Source organism: Bombus vosnesenskii, unplaced genomic scaffold (genome assembly GCF_011952255.1).
Source record: "Bombus vosnesenskii isolate JDL3184/JDL3185 unplaced genomic scaffold, Bvos_JDL3184-5_v1.1 scf7180000013271, whole genome shotgun sequence".
Taxonomy (NCBI): domain Eukaryota; kingdom Metazoa; phylum Arthropoda; class Insecta; order Hymenoptera; family Apidae; genus Bombus; species Bombus vosnesenskii.
Window position 1 is genome coordinate 253,479 of NW_022882929.1, and position 15,956 is coordinate 269,434.

General features: G+C 27.7%; 3 protein-coding genes across 8 annotated transcripts; 2 read left to right on the plus strand and 1 right to left on the minus strand.

Moving 5' to 3' along the window:
• Positions 1-379: 379 nt before the first annotated feature.
• Positions 380-2,474, plus strand: LOC117231148. 3 transcript variants are annotated; one of them, XM_033489278.1, is made up of 6 exons: positions 382-446; positions 477-490; positions 1,033-1,115; positions 1,186-1,377; positions 1,466-1,653; positions 1,933-2,474. In XM_033489278.1, exons 3-6 carry the CDS (start codon positions 1,041-1,043, stop codon positions 2,102-2,104), a joined length of 627 nt encoding a protein of 208 aa, XP_033345169.1. In that variant the 5' UTR covers positions 382-446; positions 477-490; positions 1,033-1,040; the 3' UTR covers positions 2,105-2,474. The 3 variants fall into 3 exon arrangements, with proteins under 3 accessions (XP_033345168.1, XP_033345170.1, XP_033345169.1); XM_033489277.1 differs by having other exon boundaries at positions 380-528; XM_033489279.1 differs by having other exon boundaries at positions 380-490; positions 1,210-1,377.
• Positions 2,475-4,897: 2,423 nt separating this feature from the next.
• On the minus strand, positions 4,898-8,048 carry LOC117231146 (zinc finger protein 708-like). 3 transcript variants are annotated; one of them, XM_033489273.1, is made up of 3 exons: positions 7,742-8,048; positions 6,972-7,316; positions 4,898-6,888 (listed from the first exon to the last, which is right to left on the minus strand). In XM_033489273.1, the coding sequence occupies exons 2-3, from the start codon at positions 7,272-7,274 to the stop codon at positions 4,936-4,938; spliced, it is 2,256 nt and encodes a 751-aa protein (XP_033345164.1). In that variant the 5' UTR covers positions 7,275-7,316; positions 7,742-8,048; the 3' UTR covers positions 4,898-4,935. The 3 variants fall into 3 exon arrangements, with proteins under 3 accessions (XP_033345164.1, XP_033345166.1, XP_033345165.1); XM_033489275.1 differs by having other exon boundaries at positions 7,722-8,048; XM_033489274.1 differs by having other exon boundaries at positions 7,659-8,048.
• A 409-nt stretch (positions 8,049-8,457) lies between these two features.
• Positions 8,458-15,762, plus strand: LOC117231145 (AP-3 complex subunit delta-1). 2 transcript variants are annotated; one of them, XM_033489271.1, is made up of 15 exons: positions 8,458-8,547; positions 8,661-8,955; positions 9,067-9,162; positions 9,240-9,368; positions 9,788-10,198; positions 10,640-10,713; positions 11,005-11,448; positions 11,526-11,753; positions 11,829-11,991; positions 12,099-12,281; positions 12,540-12,924; positions 13,000-13,268; positions 13,386-13,958; positions 14,126-14,551; positions 14,645-15,762. In XM_033489271.1, the coding sequence occupies exons 2-15, from the start codon at positions 8,860-8,862 to the stop codon at positions 14,735-14,737; spliced, it is 3,570 nt and encodes a 1,189-aa protein (XP_033345162.1). In that variant the 5' UTR covers positions 8,458-8,547; positions 8,661-8,859; the 3' UTR covers positions 14,738-15,762. The 2 variants fall into 2 exon arrangements, with proteins under 2 accessions (XP_033345162.1, XP_033345161.1); XM_033489270.1 differs by lacking the exon at positions 8,458-8,547 and having other exon boundaries at positions 8,605-8,955.
• The last annotated feature ends 194 nt before the right edge of the window (positions 15,763-15,956 follow it).

Here is a 15,956-nt window from a genome sequence, read left to right on the forward strand (position 1 = left end):
AAAATTTGAGACATGTACATATATGCTATTTTATAGAAATATTAATTATAAGAGAAGCATAAATAAATTTAATAACTTTTTGTTGACAAATGATATATATATTATTAAATTAATAAGATAAATATTTCGCATCTGTCACTTTAAAAGAGTTCTATATGAAATATATAAATTATATCAAATACCTTTATAATATAGGATTCAGATATATAATTTCCAGTATTACAACTTCCTCTTTGATCATATGTTTGTAACTTTAATGTAGATCACACAAAGTGATGATAGATTCAGCTGATAATCAGCTTGATACTTAAGAACACATCAGAAATATATTCATGTGTGCGAATATCATATATATATATATATATATGATAACCTAATATATAAGTCTTATATGTATATAATGTGGATGCAAGGCGTTTTTCGGAAGTCAATCTTACATTTTATAATGTAATGAAATGAATGAAATGAAATTAATGAAATGTAAAGAGAAGTAAGATACACATGATATATGTAGTTAATATATAAAGGGTAAAGTTTTCCTTGTGGATCCAACAACTGATCTTTTTCGTGTTATTTAACCCCTTAACCTACAACTAGGGGCATAGTCCGCAGTAGATGATCGGACCAAACATAAATATTATGGGCATAGCCCGTAGTACGATGATCGGGCCAAATATAATATATAATATAATATATAATAGCTTGTTTACGTTTTCGGCCAAAAATTCTTGAACGTAAATCGTAAGGGGTTAATAGTCTTCGACGCGTAAAATCCGAAGTTAACTTTAACTTTAAGATCCATCAAATCAGTGGTTCAAAAGTTATGTGTATCTAAAGTTGAGCTTTTTCGGCGTATTTTACATGTTACCTTAACGCCATGTTGTTTTCTATGTTCTATGAAACATAGTTTTATAACATTAATCCATAAATCCAAAAGACCGTATTATAAAAAATAATAACAGACTAATTTACCACTATGATTTTCAAGCTGCTATATGAAATGTCATTAATATTTTGTGATTAAAATAATAGTTTCAGAGATGGATCTTGATGATGTTACTTTACTCGCTCAACAAATTAGAGAAACAAACAAACTTTCCACAAAGGATGCAATGGTAATATATTTCATACAACTGCTTATATCAGATAAAAGTAGTTACATATATAAGATTTCTTTTATTATAGTATTTAAGAAGTTTGTGTATACAGCTAAAAAATCCTGTATTACCACAACATGAGATTGAAACCCGTGCTGGATCTCGTCCTCCAACACATGAAGAAATCAAAAAATTTGAAGAAATAGAATCTATTAAAAAAGGGTGTTATAATGCATCAGAGGATAAAATAATTGTTCATAATTGGAAAGAATTTTGTAAGGTTTGTCTATTTAAAAAATGTTCTATATTCTTATATATTTTAACGTTGAAAAGATTTTCCTTATCAAGTGTTTTATTATTCTGCTAAGTTAAATCACTGGAACTTTAAAGAGGTTGAACCATTTTTACTCTTGAGAGAGGAAAATAAAACATATATACGCAGTAAAAAGGAAAGAAAAAGATTTGTACAATTTTTAGCAGATGGTTTGCCAAATAGAACTTTATACAGTGTATATCACAGATTTAGAACTTTGTATGCAGATAATTTTCACAGAAGGTAATATATGTATAAAATAGAAAACTTCTTTTGTATTAAATGCTTAATTGATTTTCATTTAATACTTTCTGTGTTCTACTTTTCTCATGAAATATTCACACTCTACTAAATATTATATCAACATTAACATTCTTGTTTTTTATCAAAAATAAGAATAGTTATGTTGTATATAAAATATTTTTTGCAATTAAAAGTAATATAATTTTAATTCTCTAAATCTTCAAAAATTTATTCTGTAAATTCAGTAGTTTTTAATTTAACTATTGTTAATATATTAAGGTTTCATCCAGATGAAGATAGAATGATTTTGGATCACTTAGAACATAATACCAACCTTGATCAGAGGCGGAAATATACAGATTTAGCAAGAGTTTTAAAACGAACTCGAATTTCTATTTGGCGTCGTTATAAACTACTCAAGAAAAAACGTTATGGAAGAGAGAATTATTAAATTTTGTATTAGATTTTTATGATATTTGTATGTAAATCGTTCGGGTGCATACTAGGTCTATTCGAAATCAGTTTCATGTTATTTATTTCACCATCATGAATTTTCAATTGATATCAGACACCTTTTCTCGTTTGAAAAATAATGATTTAGCAAGATTTATAAAACGAAGTTGCACTAGGTGTCCGCGTGGACATGGTATCCGCCTCACATATAAATGAAACAATCCGCTTGTCGAGTTAATTGTCACATCGTGTAGTTAATTTTATTTATTTTCCATATTTCTGTATAATGCATGTTTGGATTTAATTAAATTAAAAAAATGTTAATCGCAAATCTTATATATGAATAAACAATATTGAATAGAACATAATACCTTTATTCATTAAATATAATTCAGCATTCATTTGTTAAAACTTCTTAACCCAAAGTTTATTAACATAATTGATATGAATATTTAAATCAATTTTGTATATTACGAAAAGGGAATTTTGCATATTAAAAAAGAACATAGACAAAGTGAAATTACTTGTATCAAGTAATTTGATATACATATTTATACATATGTATTTAAAAAAACTTCATTTTTTGAAATATGCAGTATTTATGTGTTTTGCTGACACAATACATTATTTACACGTCTTATATGTGATAATCAAATTTTATGAATATGATCTCAACATAATTATTGTATAATTTCCAATTAATATTAAATAAACTATTGTGTGGTTTAAATATGAGAAAACACATGTACAAAGATTAATAATGTATATATAATATATAGAAATTATTTATATTTAATAAAGGTAATAATAGTATCTTGTAAATAATTTGTTCTATATTATTGTAGAATTAATATGCTTAGTAAATATAATGTTAAATTTTCTAATTAAACATAATATAGATTATGTACACAAAGTGCAAGAAATTTATATCAGGAATTTTTAATAAAACTTTTACTTACTTTAATTTTCATTTTTAAATACTAGCTACTGATTTATACAATTCATACATGTTTGATATTTTCATAAAATGCAAAATAAAATATATGATTTATTTAATAATGTATAATTGTTTTTTTAATACATAATATGGACAGTAAAATGTTTAAAATAATACAGGTATGTAATATACATGTGAGTTACAGAAAGGAACAGATTTAGTCGTTTGTATAAAATTATAATACTGCCAATATTAGCACAAATTCATAAATTTCTTAATTCAATTTTTTAAGGAAGAAAGGAGTAAATAACATAAAGTATAAAATATCATATGATCTTTTACATTTTTGCAATTACATATAAAAATATATATAACTATACATTCAAATTTGTACATAGGGTGTTCCAAAATCATGCTACAGAACTATTTGCTACATACTATAAATTTCTTTTTATTTTAAGAATCAAAGTTTATGAAAGCAAATCATAAAAAATATTCTTTTATTCACTAAATTTATCTATTAAATAAAAATTAAAAAATTAAGAACTGAACATAGAGAAATGTGTGTGGCATAATTACAATTCACTGGCACTAGTAAGATATATGTAAAGTACATTAAAGCTATTGAAAACATTTTCAAATCAGTACATTGAATACTAAAATGTATTGCATATAATTCTTCTGTATGAATATATATATATTTAATTATTGGAATTTGAGCAGCTTGAGCTGAAAATTGATGATTTTTTAAATTTATTTGTTTTTGTATTAAAAACGAAATTTCAAACTACGAAATGATATGAAATTCGCTAATTTCTCCTAACATAAGTTTGTTTCTATGTTTAATATGATTTTGGGACACTCTGTAAATAAATAAATATATTTAATTCGTACAATTACATTATCCGTATAATATTATTTATAATTACTGGGCTATATTCAAAAAATATACACATGATTAGAAGATATTCACAATGACTGTTGTTTAAATGAAGAAATAAATTTTGTTATAATAAAGCATTTAGAGCTTCTACAAAATTTAAATATGCGAGTATTTAAATAATCTTTCTCTGTAAAAAGGCTGCTTATATATTTACACAAGTGTATGATTTCTAAAATAATATTATATTATATACTATATGAGTCATATTATAGCATATTCTATATAATATATATATATATATATATATATTTTATATGTCGGAGAAGCGTCAGGAATAGGGTTGTGGGTGTTTGATAGATCTTCATTTGAATTGGCCATCGCTGTGTTATAACGAAAGTACGGCCTGGTAATACGAGTATGGATACTAACGATTCGACAATCAACCGCGGTGGTTGGGCACTTGCGATACCAGTAACGTTGGTCTTAGGTTCGATAACGAATTCACAGTCAACGGGATGATAAGTATCAACGTAATACTCGATTCGGGTAACTTCTCGATAACTCAATCAACAATTCGTCCAACGACTAACTAACAAACTAACTCCACCGTAATTCAAAAGAAACTGCCCTTATATACTCCTGTCCCCACTTCTCGGGTCAATCTTTGTTTTTAAGGAGAGCCATATAATCATTTCATACCTCTGTCAGGTACACATCCCTCCTGTGACCGTGGCTACGTCTAGTGACCTGCTATGTCACTTCGAGCCCGAACCCATCGTCATAAAGTCAGATTGGAACATCAACACTGTTTCTTATTTTTATTACTTAAGTGTAGCTATAGTAAAAGTCTGAACTATAGTATTGAGGTTTTTCCCAATATTCCGGACGGGAAATCCCGATGTTCTTTCATCTCCGACATATATATATATATATATATATATATAATTTGTCATGATGTACAAGCAAAACCATTGTTTTTTTTTTTTTTTGAAATTATGAATCTTATTTATTAAAACATTTGTCCTATCACAGCAAGTGATCGTACTGCAGATTGCACATTATTTACATGAATATGATGAGCAACTGTGTGATGATGGTCATCTACAACCATCTCTCCATATTGAGCTCGACAACGTTTCTGATGTGCAAACAAACTGCCACTGTGACTATAAGCAGCTCCACACGTTTTGCAAACATATGGTTTTTCTCCAGAGTGAGTATAAGTATGTTCTTTTAATGTACTTAGTCTTTTAAATGCTTTGCCACATGTTTTACACAAATAATTTGCCTCTCCAGTGTGTCGTGTTAAGTGTCGTCTAAAAGCTGAACTCACAGCAAATGCTGCACTGCATACATGGCAAACAAATGGTTTATCACCTGTATGAATCCTAATGTGATTCGCTAAACTGGTCGTTGTAGTAAATCCACTATTGCAAGTTTTACACACATGTGGTTTAATACCAGTATGAGTTCTCATGTGATAAGTTAAAGAAGAATTACTTGGATACACTTTACTGCAAATATGACACAAGTATTCTCGTGGAACCTTTTCTTTTGGTTTATGTGTCCTTTGATGAAGAACAAGACGAGCTTGACTAGCACATACTTTTCCACAGATTTCACAAGTAACTGGTTCAGCTTTTGGTTTATGCATTGATACATGACGTCTAAGACCTTTTTTTGTTGCCATAATTTTATCACAATGTTGACATTTATATTCACCAGATTCATCTTCATCACTTTCTTCTTTTTTAACATTTTCATTCTCTTGTAAAGTGCTTTGTGTAGTATTTGGAAAGGAATCATCATCAGAGTCAAAAAATTTATTATCATCTACTAAATTGTCTAGTAAGCCATGACCATGTTTTTCTGCATGTTTTTTTAATGTATCAGGCCTAAAGAACCATTTTTTACATACAGTACAGGAATATTTTTTATCTCCGTGTACGAGAGTATGTCTTTTCAGATTTTTTAAAGACGAACAATATTGACTACAAATTTCGCATTTGTACAACTCAGGTGCATTTTCAAAATCATAGACTTCATTCACAGTACCATTTTCATCATCAGTATCATCTTCAAATTTCATTTCTTTTTTTGGTTGCTTGTTATCCTTCTGTTCATCTGTACTAATTTGTTTAATCATGTTATTTACTTTTTTAGTATGAGATTTTAAATGACGTACAAGACTTTGAGGTTTAGAAAAGCATGCATGACACAATTGACATGCAAGAGGTTTTGATGCATGTATTTTTTTATGATTTTCCATATTTTCTAATCTATAAAACATTTTTGAACAAACATTGCATTTATGCTTTTTTTCATGAACAAGGGAATGTTTTTTTAAACCTCTTTGTGTGCTGTAACATTTTGCACATACTTTGCATTTAAATTTTAATTCTCTAGAATCTTGACCATCATTGCTTGAATCATAATAATTATTATGAATTTCATCTTCGCTATAGGTTTTATTAGGCACTGATTTTACTTTCCTAGTAGAAGTACGTTTCTGTAAAACTTCTTCTTCTTCCTTGACATTATCATTTAATATATTATCATCAAAGAATTCCTCCTCTGGTTTTTTATCATCCTCTTCTGGATTTTGATTGATATCTTGGTTTTCTTTTGGTTTATTTTCCATATCAATAGTTTCAGAAATATCATTGTTACTCTCTTGTGTGAGAGATGTTTCATGTATATTATTTTCTGAAGTACAAGATTCCTTTTCAATTTCTTTAGATCCTTCAAATCCGATAGAACAAATAAATAGTTTTTCATTTTGCATATCAATCTGGTTGGTGCTTAAGTTGGATTCATCTCTACAATAGGTGTCATTAGTTTGCATATATTCTTGAGAATTTGATACTCCATGCATTTCTTCTTTCACAAAATAATCTTCTTGATCAATTTGTTTTTTTGATAATAATGTTCTTATCTCAGATTCAGTTTGTGTAAATGTGTCCTAAAATATTTAAAAGCATTTACATTTACTATACCAAGTTTACAGTTACTATATAACAAATTGACATAACATGTTATATTTACCACAATAGTAATTTTATTTGGTTTATTATAATACATTCGCAATTTGGCATCAGAATGTTGACACTGCTGTCTAAATTCATGAGCAACACTTGCTTTATAGATACAAATATCACAAATTAATGAAGGTAATCCGTCTTGTTCATGAATTTCTATCGATCCACAAACTTGTATCTTTTGTGGAAGGCTCGAGAAATCATTTACTTCTTGATCCGTACAGAAGATAGGAGATAAATTAGTACCCTCTGTAAGGCAAATTCTGCATATTCTGTCCATATTAAGTGGTAAATCAAAATATTCTGTCATTGTTTAATGCAAATACAGAACAGTTTCTATGTAATAGATTTCCTGTAAAGAATTTATATAAACATATTATATGATAATTTCAATACAAACACTTTTTTAAATAAAATATTTGTTTTTATTTTATGTATTATTTTATTTTATATTTTTTAATCAGAAGAAAACATTTCATAACATAAACATTGGGTTTTTATAAAATCCGAACTTAAGTGTATATTTACAACTTTTATTTAATATATAAATAACAATATAGTATTTAATGTTATTGATAATAAAGAATAAAAATTCATTATAAAGTTATAAAAATTCGAAATCATTGACAAAATTTTGAGATGCGTTAGTATATTCAATAACGTATACATAATAAAAAAAATGGAGTATACATACAAGATGGAAACATTTTATTTGAAAAACACTTATTTTTAAAGGAAATAAAAAAGATTAACATACAAAAATGAGAGGTTCTCAACCTTCGGATCTTTTGTGCACCGCGAAAACATGCCACGATGTTGAGACAATGCTTTAGCAGTGATGCCCAGATGAATACATTGCAGCTTCTTTGAAAAACCTGTATTTTCCAAAATTTTTATAATACACAATTCTCGAAAAATTTTTACCGTATGTTAAAGAGCAATGTCACGTGTTTCGTTATTAGTCATATATTATTCGTTTTGATGATACTTTTCTAAGAAAAATCTATCACTTCTCTATTTCTTTGTTTAATGGCTTCCCTGTACTACGAAAGTTGAGAGCAATCTGAAGCGAACGCACGAAATGAAGAGTCTAGAGACTTAGTGGACGGGTCAATACAAAGAAAGACTATACGTATATGGACTTATACTTCAATAATTGGTAGTACTTATTTCATGTAATAGGATGCAACTGTACAACATAAAATTAAATATATTTTGTAATAATCAAAATAATAAAGTATTTATTGAAAAATAGCTTTATTACACCTTTTTCATTTATATTTGTGATATAATCAGTGTATTTTATATATCAACAACATTGAAGCTTGATATATATTAAACTTGCATGTTAGAAAACGAATATTATAATATATAAAATATATTGGGGGGGGGGGGGGGGGGATAAAATCTTAATACGATTATCTGTTGTTACTGCTAAGATAAATTTTGAACGGCATTAATTTATTTCGATTAAATTTTCATTAAATTGTCATTTACTCATTCTAAACTTGACATTAAATATAGAATCATTTTGATTTAGTGCGCTTTATATTTTTGTATTAAATAACCAATCGAAACAAACGGTTTGTAACTAGCAAATTTGCAATTTTACAATATTTAGGAATTTTATATTTAGAAAATTTTGTATACGATGAACGAATTGTTGAGTGGTTTGTCTATTTGTGACAATTCTTAGGTTTGATCGCCGTGGGACTTTCTTATCCACCGATCTGTCAAAAAATGTAAATGTAAGACTGTGATTGAAGTTTAAGGTTTCTAACATACGGTAATGCAATCGGAGCAAGTTATCCGATTAAGTCGGAATATTAGGCGGATGTAGAAGGAAAGCTTTTAAGTGATACTGGGAATATACTATTTATTTTTTAAATGCCATTATGGCTTTGCGTAAAGTAAAAGGAAACTTTGAACGTATGTTCGATAAAAATCTGACCGATTTAGTACGTGGAATTAGGAACAATAAAGAAAATGAGGTAAATTTGTAATTACGTTTGGCATATTATTCTCAAATATTTATTACAGACATAACCTTAGTCGAATTATTAATACATATTTTCATTTAAATATGTATCATATTGTTGTAGGCAAAATATATTGCACAATGTATAGAAGAAATTAAACAAGAATTGCGACAAGATAATGTAGCAGTCAAAGCAAATGCTGTGGCAAAGCTAACATATGTAAGTTTCAGATGTATATAATTTGTCTCTAGATACATTTTTAATATCATTAATATAATATGTTTTAATTTGTTTAGCTTCAAATGTTAGGGTATGATATTAGCTGGGCTGGTTTCAACATAATCGAGGTGATGTCATCTGCAAAATTTACATATAAACGAATTGGATATTTGGCGGCAAGTCAAAGTTTTCATGCAGATACAGAAGTATGACATTATTCGAAAATTGAGATAAAATTTAAGTTTTTAAGAAATCTGACAAACATTCGACATACTCTGCTAAATCAGACATATTTTATTTTGCATATTCATTTTTTTTTAGTAATTTTTTGTGAACAGATATGATAAAATATGCATTTGAAGAATTTTTATGATGTATGTTTATTAAATTAGTATCGTATTCTATTTTGAACAATATTATATTACAATGGATATTTTGGTATTTAAATATATGAAAGTAACACTGCATGAATATCTATAATTTATATTATATGTAAGTAAACAGTAATTATTTCATAAGTCCTGTTGTGACATATAAAGAAGATTTGTCAGGTTTCTAAAGATTCTGAATTAGTATAGAATAATTAACTCAATTTTGACAAATACAAAGTGTTGATTCATTGCAGCTGTTGATGTTAACTACCAATATGATTCGCAAAGATTTAAATAGTCAAAACCAGTATGACGCTGGTTTAGCTCTGAGTGGTCTGTCTTGCTTCATAAGTTCAGATCTTGCACGTGATTTAGTTAATGATATAATGACATTATTAACATCTACAAAGCCGTACCTACGCAAGAAAGCTGTACTAATGATGTACAAAGTCTTCTTACGATTTCCAGAGGCCTTGCGGCCTGCATTTCCTAGATTGAAAGAAAAGTTGGAAGATCCTGATAGTGGTGTACAAAGTGCTGCTGTTAATGTAGTTTGTGAATTGGCAAGAAAAAATCCAAAAAACTATCTAAGTTTAGCACCTGTTTTTTTCAAACTTATGACTACATCCACCAACAATTGGATGCTGATAAAAATTATTAAGTTGGTAAGTGAATATTAGCTTTTAGTCTTATATCAACAAAGTGAAACAGATTAATGAAGATATAGGCTCATTGTTATAATTAATGAATATTTGTATCCATACATATATATGTATACACATACATTGAACATGAGCCAAATAATATTGGTCTTGTTTCACATGCTCAGTTCTCCACTATAACACTGATTGAGCCGAAAATGGGTCGGCGACTTACTCAACCACTAATTGACCTGATTTCAAGGTTTTCATATTAGTTGATCATCTCTTTGTTACCAAAATATAGTAAATTATAGACATTAGCTGTAGTATGCATTAGTAGCTTGTATTTATTTCTAATATGTATCCACGAATGATTACATTACATATTGTAAAGTGTAAACTATGTTTAGCAATATTCATATGTTAAATATCATCATATTTCTTAGATTGCAATTATATTTCCAGTTTGGCGCATTGACACCTCTAGAACCTAGGCTTGGCAAAAAATTAATAGAACCCCTTACAAATTTGATACACAGGTATTTCATGTATTTTTGTCTAAATGTAAACCAATATATTGGGTTTGCAGGTTTGTTCACTGCTTGCGGATTAGTTTAATATTTTAATGCTCCTAACATGGAAAATTTATTTAGATATTTATTTTCTTTTAAGTTTTTGTATTCATATTTCTTTGTCATTAAATAAATCCTAAATGATAAATTATGTAATTTATTGTATTTTGCAATTTAATTTTTCAAATGATTAATTAGTTATATAATTATTATAATCGTGTAATGTTATACTAATTGTATGATATTACTGGTTTTTAGTACATCTGCAATGTCCCTACTATATGAATGTATAAATACAGTAATAGCTGTATTAATTTCAATTTCATCTGGCATGCCAAATCATTCTGATTCAATACAGTTATGTGTTCAAAAATTGAGGATATTGATAGAAGATTCTGATCAAAATTTAAAATATTTGGGATTGTTAGCAATGTCGAAAATTTTAAAAACTCATCCAAAAAGTGTACAAGCTCACAAAGATCTTATAATGCAATGCTTGGATGATAAAGATGAAAGTATAAGATTGCGTGCCTTGGATTTACTATATGGAATGGTTTCAAAAAAGAATTTAATGGAGATAGTTAAAAAGTTAATGGTGCATATGGATAAAGCTGAAGGCACTGCTTACAGAGATGAATTACTCTCAAAAATTATTCAGATATGTTCGCAGAATAATTACCAATTTGTTACTTATTTTGAATGGTACAGTGATCACCAAGTTCATATTCATTAAAATATATTATATTTTACATTTACATAATATTTATCCACATTTATAGGTATATATCTGTATTGGTTGAACTTACAAGAATGGAAGGTACCAAACATGGACCATTAGTAGCAACTCAATTACTCGATGTAGCAATTCGTGTCCAAGCTATACGAAAATATGCAGTTCAACAATGTGCCTTATTGCTAGAAAATTCATACCTTTTAACAGGTCAACCAAGAGCAACAATGTCTGAAGTTTTATATGCTGCTGCATGGATTTGTGGAGAATTTTCTAGGTATTCTATAATATAGTTTCTGACTTGTATTACTTTTCTGTTTAAAATGTAATTGATAATATATTACATTAACAGTGAACTAGAAGATCCTATAGCAACATTACAATCAATGTTACGATCACAAGCTTCCAGTTTACCAGGACATATTCAAGCCGTTTATGTTCATAATATTTTAAAACTTGCGACAGCAACATTATGTGAAGCTGTAAAAGATGGAGATACAGAGACTATGGAACAGGTAAAATAATCTACAAGTACCAAAATTATTATTTATCTAATTATTTATATATTGTATTAAATGATGTTCATTTCAGAATTATACATAAATTTTGTTGTATTTTATAGATTTTTGCACTGAAAGATAAAATAGCTGCATTTGTATGCAGTGGGGATTTAGAAGTTCAAGAAAGGTCTAGTTCTGTATTGGTTTTACTTGAATGTTTAAAAGAAAGTCCTGGTTTGGCAGAAGAATTAATGGAAGCATTTGAAGGAGAGCTTAATCCTGTTGCGCCAAAAGCACAAAGAAAGGTAATTATTATTTATATGTTTTCATATAATTTTATTAGTCAATATTTTCTTCATTTGTTTCGAAAAACACATTTTATAAAATCATATCATTGTTATTAATTTCCTGTGTATTGATTTTTTATATTTTTTTCAAACATTTTATGTATTGAATGTAATGTTCAAATTAATATTAGATGTTTGTTTTTTTTTATTGTTACCAGAAATAAACTAAAAAATAATAATTATTATTATTTATATACATTATCTTACTTTGTTTAGGTGCCAATTCCTGAGGATCTGGATTTAGATTCATGGATCAATGATCCACCATCAGAAAGTTCAGATTCAGAAGATCAAGATATGAATGATATTTTCGTTAAGACAGAGAAAATGAACGATTCCTATCCTAAACGAGAATTTAATGAACCATCAGCAGAGGAACTTCAAAAACGACGTGAAGCTAGAAAATTAGAACAACAAAACAATCCACATTATTTAAAAGGCACATTTAAGAATTCCACATCATATCATAACTCATCAAATATTTATGAGGAGTTTGAAAACATTCCTGTAACGGAATTAGATATTCCAGTTTCTTTAAAAATTACGAATAATCATAAAAGATACAAAGTACATGGCAAGAAGAAGAAGAAGACTAAGAAAAGTATGTTTAAATCTTGCATATATATGCGTTCATGATAATTATATTATCTTAAACTGTAAACATTACAATCTTTAGGTAAAAAGCCTACTTCAGAAGATGAACAGGATGATATTTATCCTATTCAAGTGGTGAATACTGGGATTGGTGAATTACCACCAGGTGCAGAATTAAGTGATAGCGACGACTATGACCATGTGGATGTAAATGACCCACATAGAGCCTTAAATATTGATTTGGATCTACCTTTGAGGGATGATGAAAGATTACCTGTTTCAGAACATAGAGTTAATGAAAATAATTTAGTTCAAGAAACTACTGAATCTAAAGGAAAGAAAAAGGAAAAAGTAATATGTTTCTTCTTTTGTTTAAAAAGTTATAATATATTAAATATACATTTTATTTTTAATAAAGAAGTTATTAGTTCAAAATTAAATATAGTTTTATTATATTTTGTTTATTAGGGGCATAAAAAATCAAAGAAGAAAGTTAAAGAAGTTAAAGGAAAACATTATGACAATCAGTTACAACTTACTGATATGTGGTTAGAAAATAATACTTCCACAGGAAATATTCAGCCACCTGTTGCTAATGAGTATACGGAGGTTTTCAGTGAAAAGGAATCAGAATGGAAAGATGCTAAACGCAAGAAGTCAAAAAGTCAAGAAAAGCATAAAAAAACGGACGAGGACTCGAAGCATAGAAAATCAAAAAGATCGAAAATTAAAAAAGAATCTTTAAAAAAATCTTCAGATTATGAAGAAACCGCTGGAATCTCGACACCGTCTAAAGAAATATTACCAGATTTAAGATATAATTTTTCAAATTCTGAAGATAATACAATTTTAGAACCAGTTACTTCGTATGAAGAATTAGCTAAAAATAAAGTGCTATCTATAGCATACGAATTGAAACAAGTTCCTCACGAGTCAAATAAATTAGTTGCGTCAATACTCATTACGAATAATTGTCAGAAGCTTGTAAAGGAATTAGTTTTTGATGTTCCAGATACATCGTCATTGAGATTAATGAGAAATGTAAGTTAATATGTACAATGAAGAAACAAAGCAAAAACTGTATAATTTTACAACTGAGTATATTATTTCTTACTTTGATAATTGCTATTTCTTACGTTATGTACGATATTTAACTTGCGTGGCAACAAAATAAAGAATTAATTTTAATAAATATGCTATTCTTTCAGATTGGAGATGAATTTGGTATAAAACTGCCATTTCAACTGTCTCCACAAACCAGCAAAGAAACACAGTTTACTATTTTAATCTCAGATGTAACATTTGCTCAGAGGTTGAGAGGCACGCTTACATATATGTTAGAAAGCAAAGAAAGTACATTGCAAGAGAAACTTGACTTTACTATGCATTTAACTTGCAGTAAATTCATGGTCGGCCATCTTTCACATAAGGATATATTAACAGAATTACTTAAAAGTGGTCAACTTGTATACAAAGTTAGGAAAGAAATTGTCCTTTCTCAAGATTTTGATGTTATTTTAAATTTAATTTGTTGTAAATGTAACCTTACACTTGTGGAACAAATCAATGATACTGCATCTTTATATGGACATTCTTTGAAAGGACATCATGTGTGCCTTTTATTAAAGTATAACGTAAGACAAATATATTTTACTTCTTAACATTTAGCACTAATAGTGATTTTAATAAAATAGTAAATGTAACAAAAATACAATTTTCTCTTATAGAAGTCATCAGGCAATTTGGTAATTGAAGGTAAAGGTGACAATAACACGTTATTGTCAGGAATTGGAGAAGAAATTTTAAGGATTCTAACATAATATTGAAATAAACTGAAGTGTCCGTATTTTATGAGTCCTATCCTCATTCATTGCAGCCGTGTTCATTGCGTAACTCAATAGTAAAATGAACATTCTATATTATATATATAAAATAATGGCTATAGAAATCGTATCCGCAAACTTATCAAATATTTTCAGAAAAAGATCTTATCTAAACTTTACATCTAATTTAGGTAAACAAATTTCTAACATATGCATGTAAACATACACATGTATGTGTATAAATAGACACATGTATAATTATCTATATGTGTATGTAAGATAAAGTTTTAAGAAGAGGGAAGAGAGATTTATCAGAAATTGAAGACATCAGAAAGGAAGTAGTTTATTTTATTTGTATGCAATTTCAGTTTATGAACTCAAGTGCAATAATAAGATAGTAGATTATAAAATGAAATATTTATTTTAATAAACTTTATCATTTAACTTCAAATAGAAGTTTCAAATTGAGAAGTTTTTGTGTAATTTACTATATGTAAATATTACATATTAATGACAATTTTCTTAAAAGTTAGTCATGTTTCATATTAATATAAATAAAACATGTTTGTATAGCTCAGAATATTGAAATACTAAACTATTTTGCCAAAGTGAAGGAGAAGTATAATAAACTTTTTATGTGAAATATTATTTGTAAGAGTATTCATCTGTAAAGTAATCCAAAATATCTTAATAAATTACAAATATTGTATATTGAAAATTAACTACTTATACACTGATATCTTCAATTTTGTGTTTATTGAAGGATTAATATCATAATTACGTTGTTGAACTACTGATTAAACTGTAAAATACATCATGGATACTCGCGACTCGTGTGAATGTACATCGATGTTTTTCAGCGGAGTGTATACTTTCTTCATGTAATGACTTTGTAATATCAATAATTTAATACACATAAGGTTTTATGATAAGCATATAAATATGCAATATAGTAACACATGGAACACCAAATGTAAATAGCCAATACTTATATGCTATAAACAATATCTTTATTTTAAATATCTTCCAAAAAATAATCTCATTTACGTAAAAAGACGTTCTATAAGAAAGTAATTTAATTATACATTACTCCTCTCTATATTAACATTAAACTTATGATTTGAAGTCATAAACAATAAATAAGTGCTGATGAATAATTGAAAAAATATTAACAGCATAAATGCCAGTAAATGATTTATAAAAATTGGAATTAATA

Bases quoted from the DNA above. Each gene is read 5' to 3' on its own strand.
- LOC117231148 (XM_033489277.1), top strand. From the start codon at position 1,041: ATGGATCTTGATGATGTTACTTTACTCGCTCAACAAATTAGAGAAACA. The intron at 1,378-1,465 runs GTTTGTCTATTT...TATTCTGCTAAG, and splicing joins ATTGGAAAGAATTTTGTAAG to TTAAATCACTGGAACTTTAA. The intron at 1,654-1,932 runs GTAATATATGTA...TAATATATTAAG, and splicing joins GCAGATAATTTTCACAGAAG to GTTTCATCCAGATGAAGATA.
- LOC117231146 (XM_033489273.1), bottom strand. From the start codon at position 7,274: ATGACAGAATATTTTGATTTACCACTTAATATGGACAGAATATGCAGA. The intron at 6,889-6,971 runs GTAAATATAACA...TAAATATTTTAG, and splicing joins CAAATAAAATTACTATTGTG to GACACATTTACACAAACTGA.
- LOC117231145 (XM_033489271.1), top strand. From the start codon at position 8,860: ATGGCTTTGCGTAAAGTAAAAGGAAACTTTGAACGTATGTTCGATAAA. The intron at 12,925-12,999 runs GTATGTTTAAAT...TACAATCTTTAG, and splicing joins GAAGAAGAAGACTAAGAAAA to GTAAAAAGCCTACTTCAGAA. The intron at 13,959-14,125 runs GTAAGTTAATAT...CTATTCTTTCAG, and splicing joins CATTGAGATTAATGAGAAAT to ATTGGAGATGAATTTGGTAT.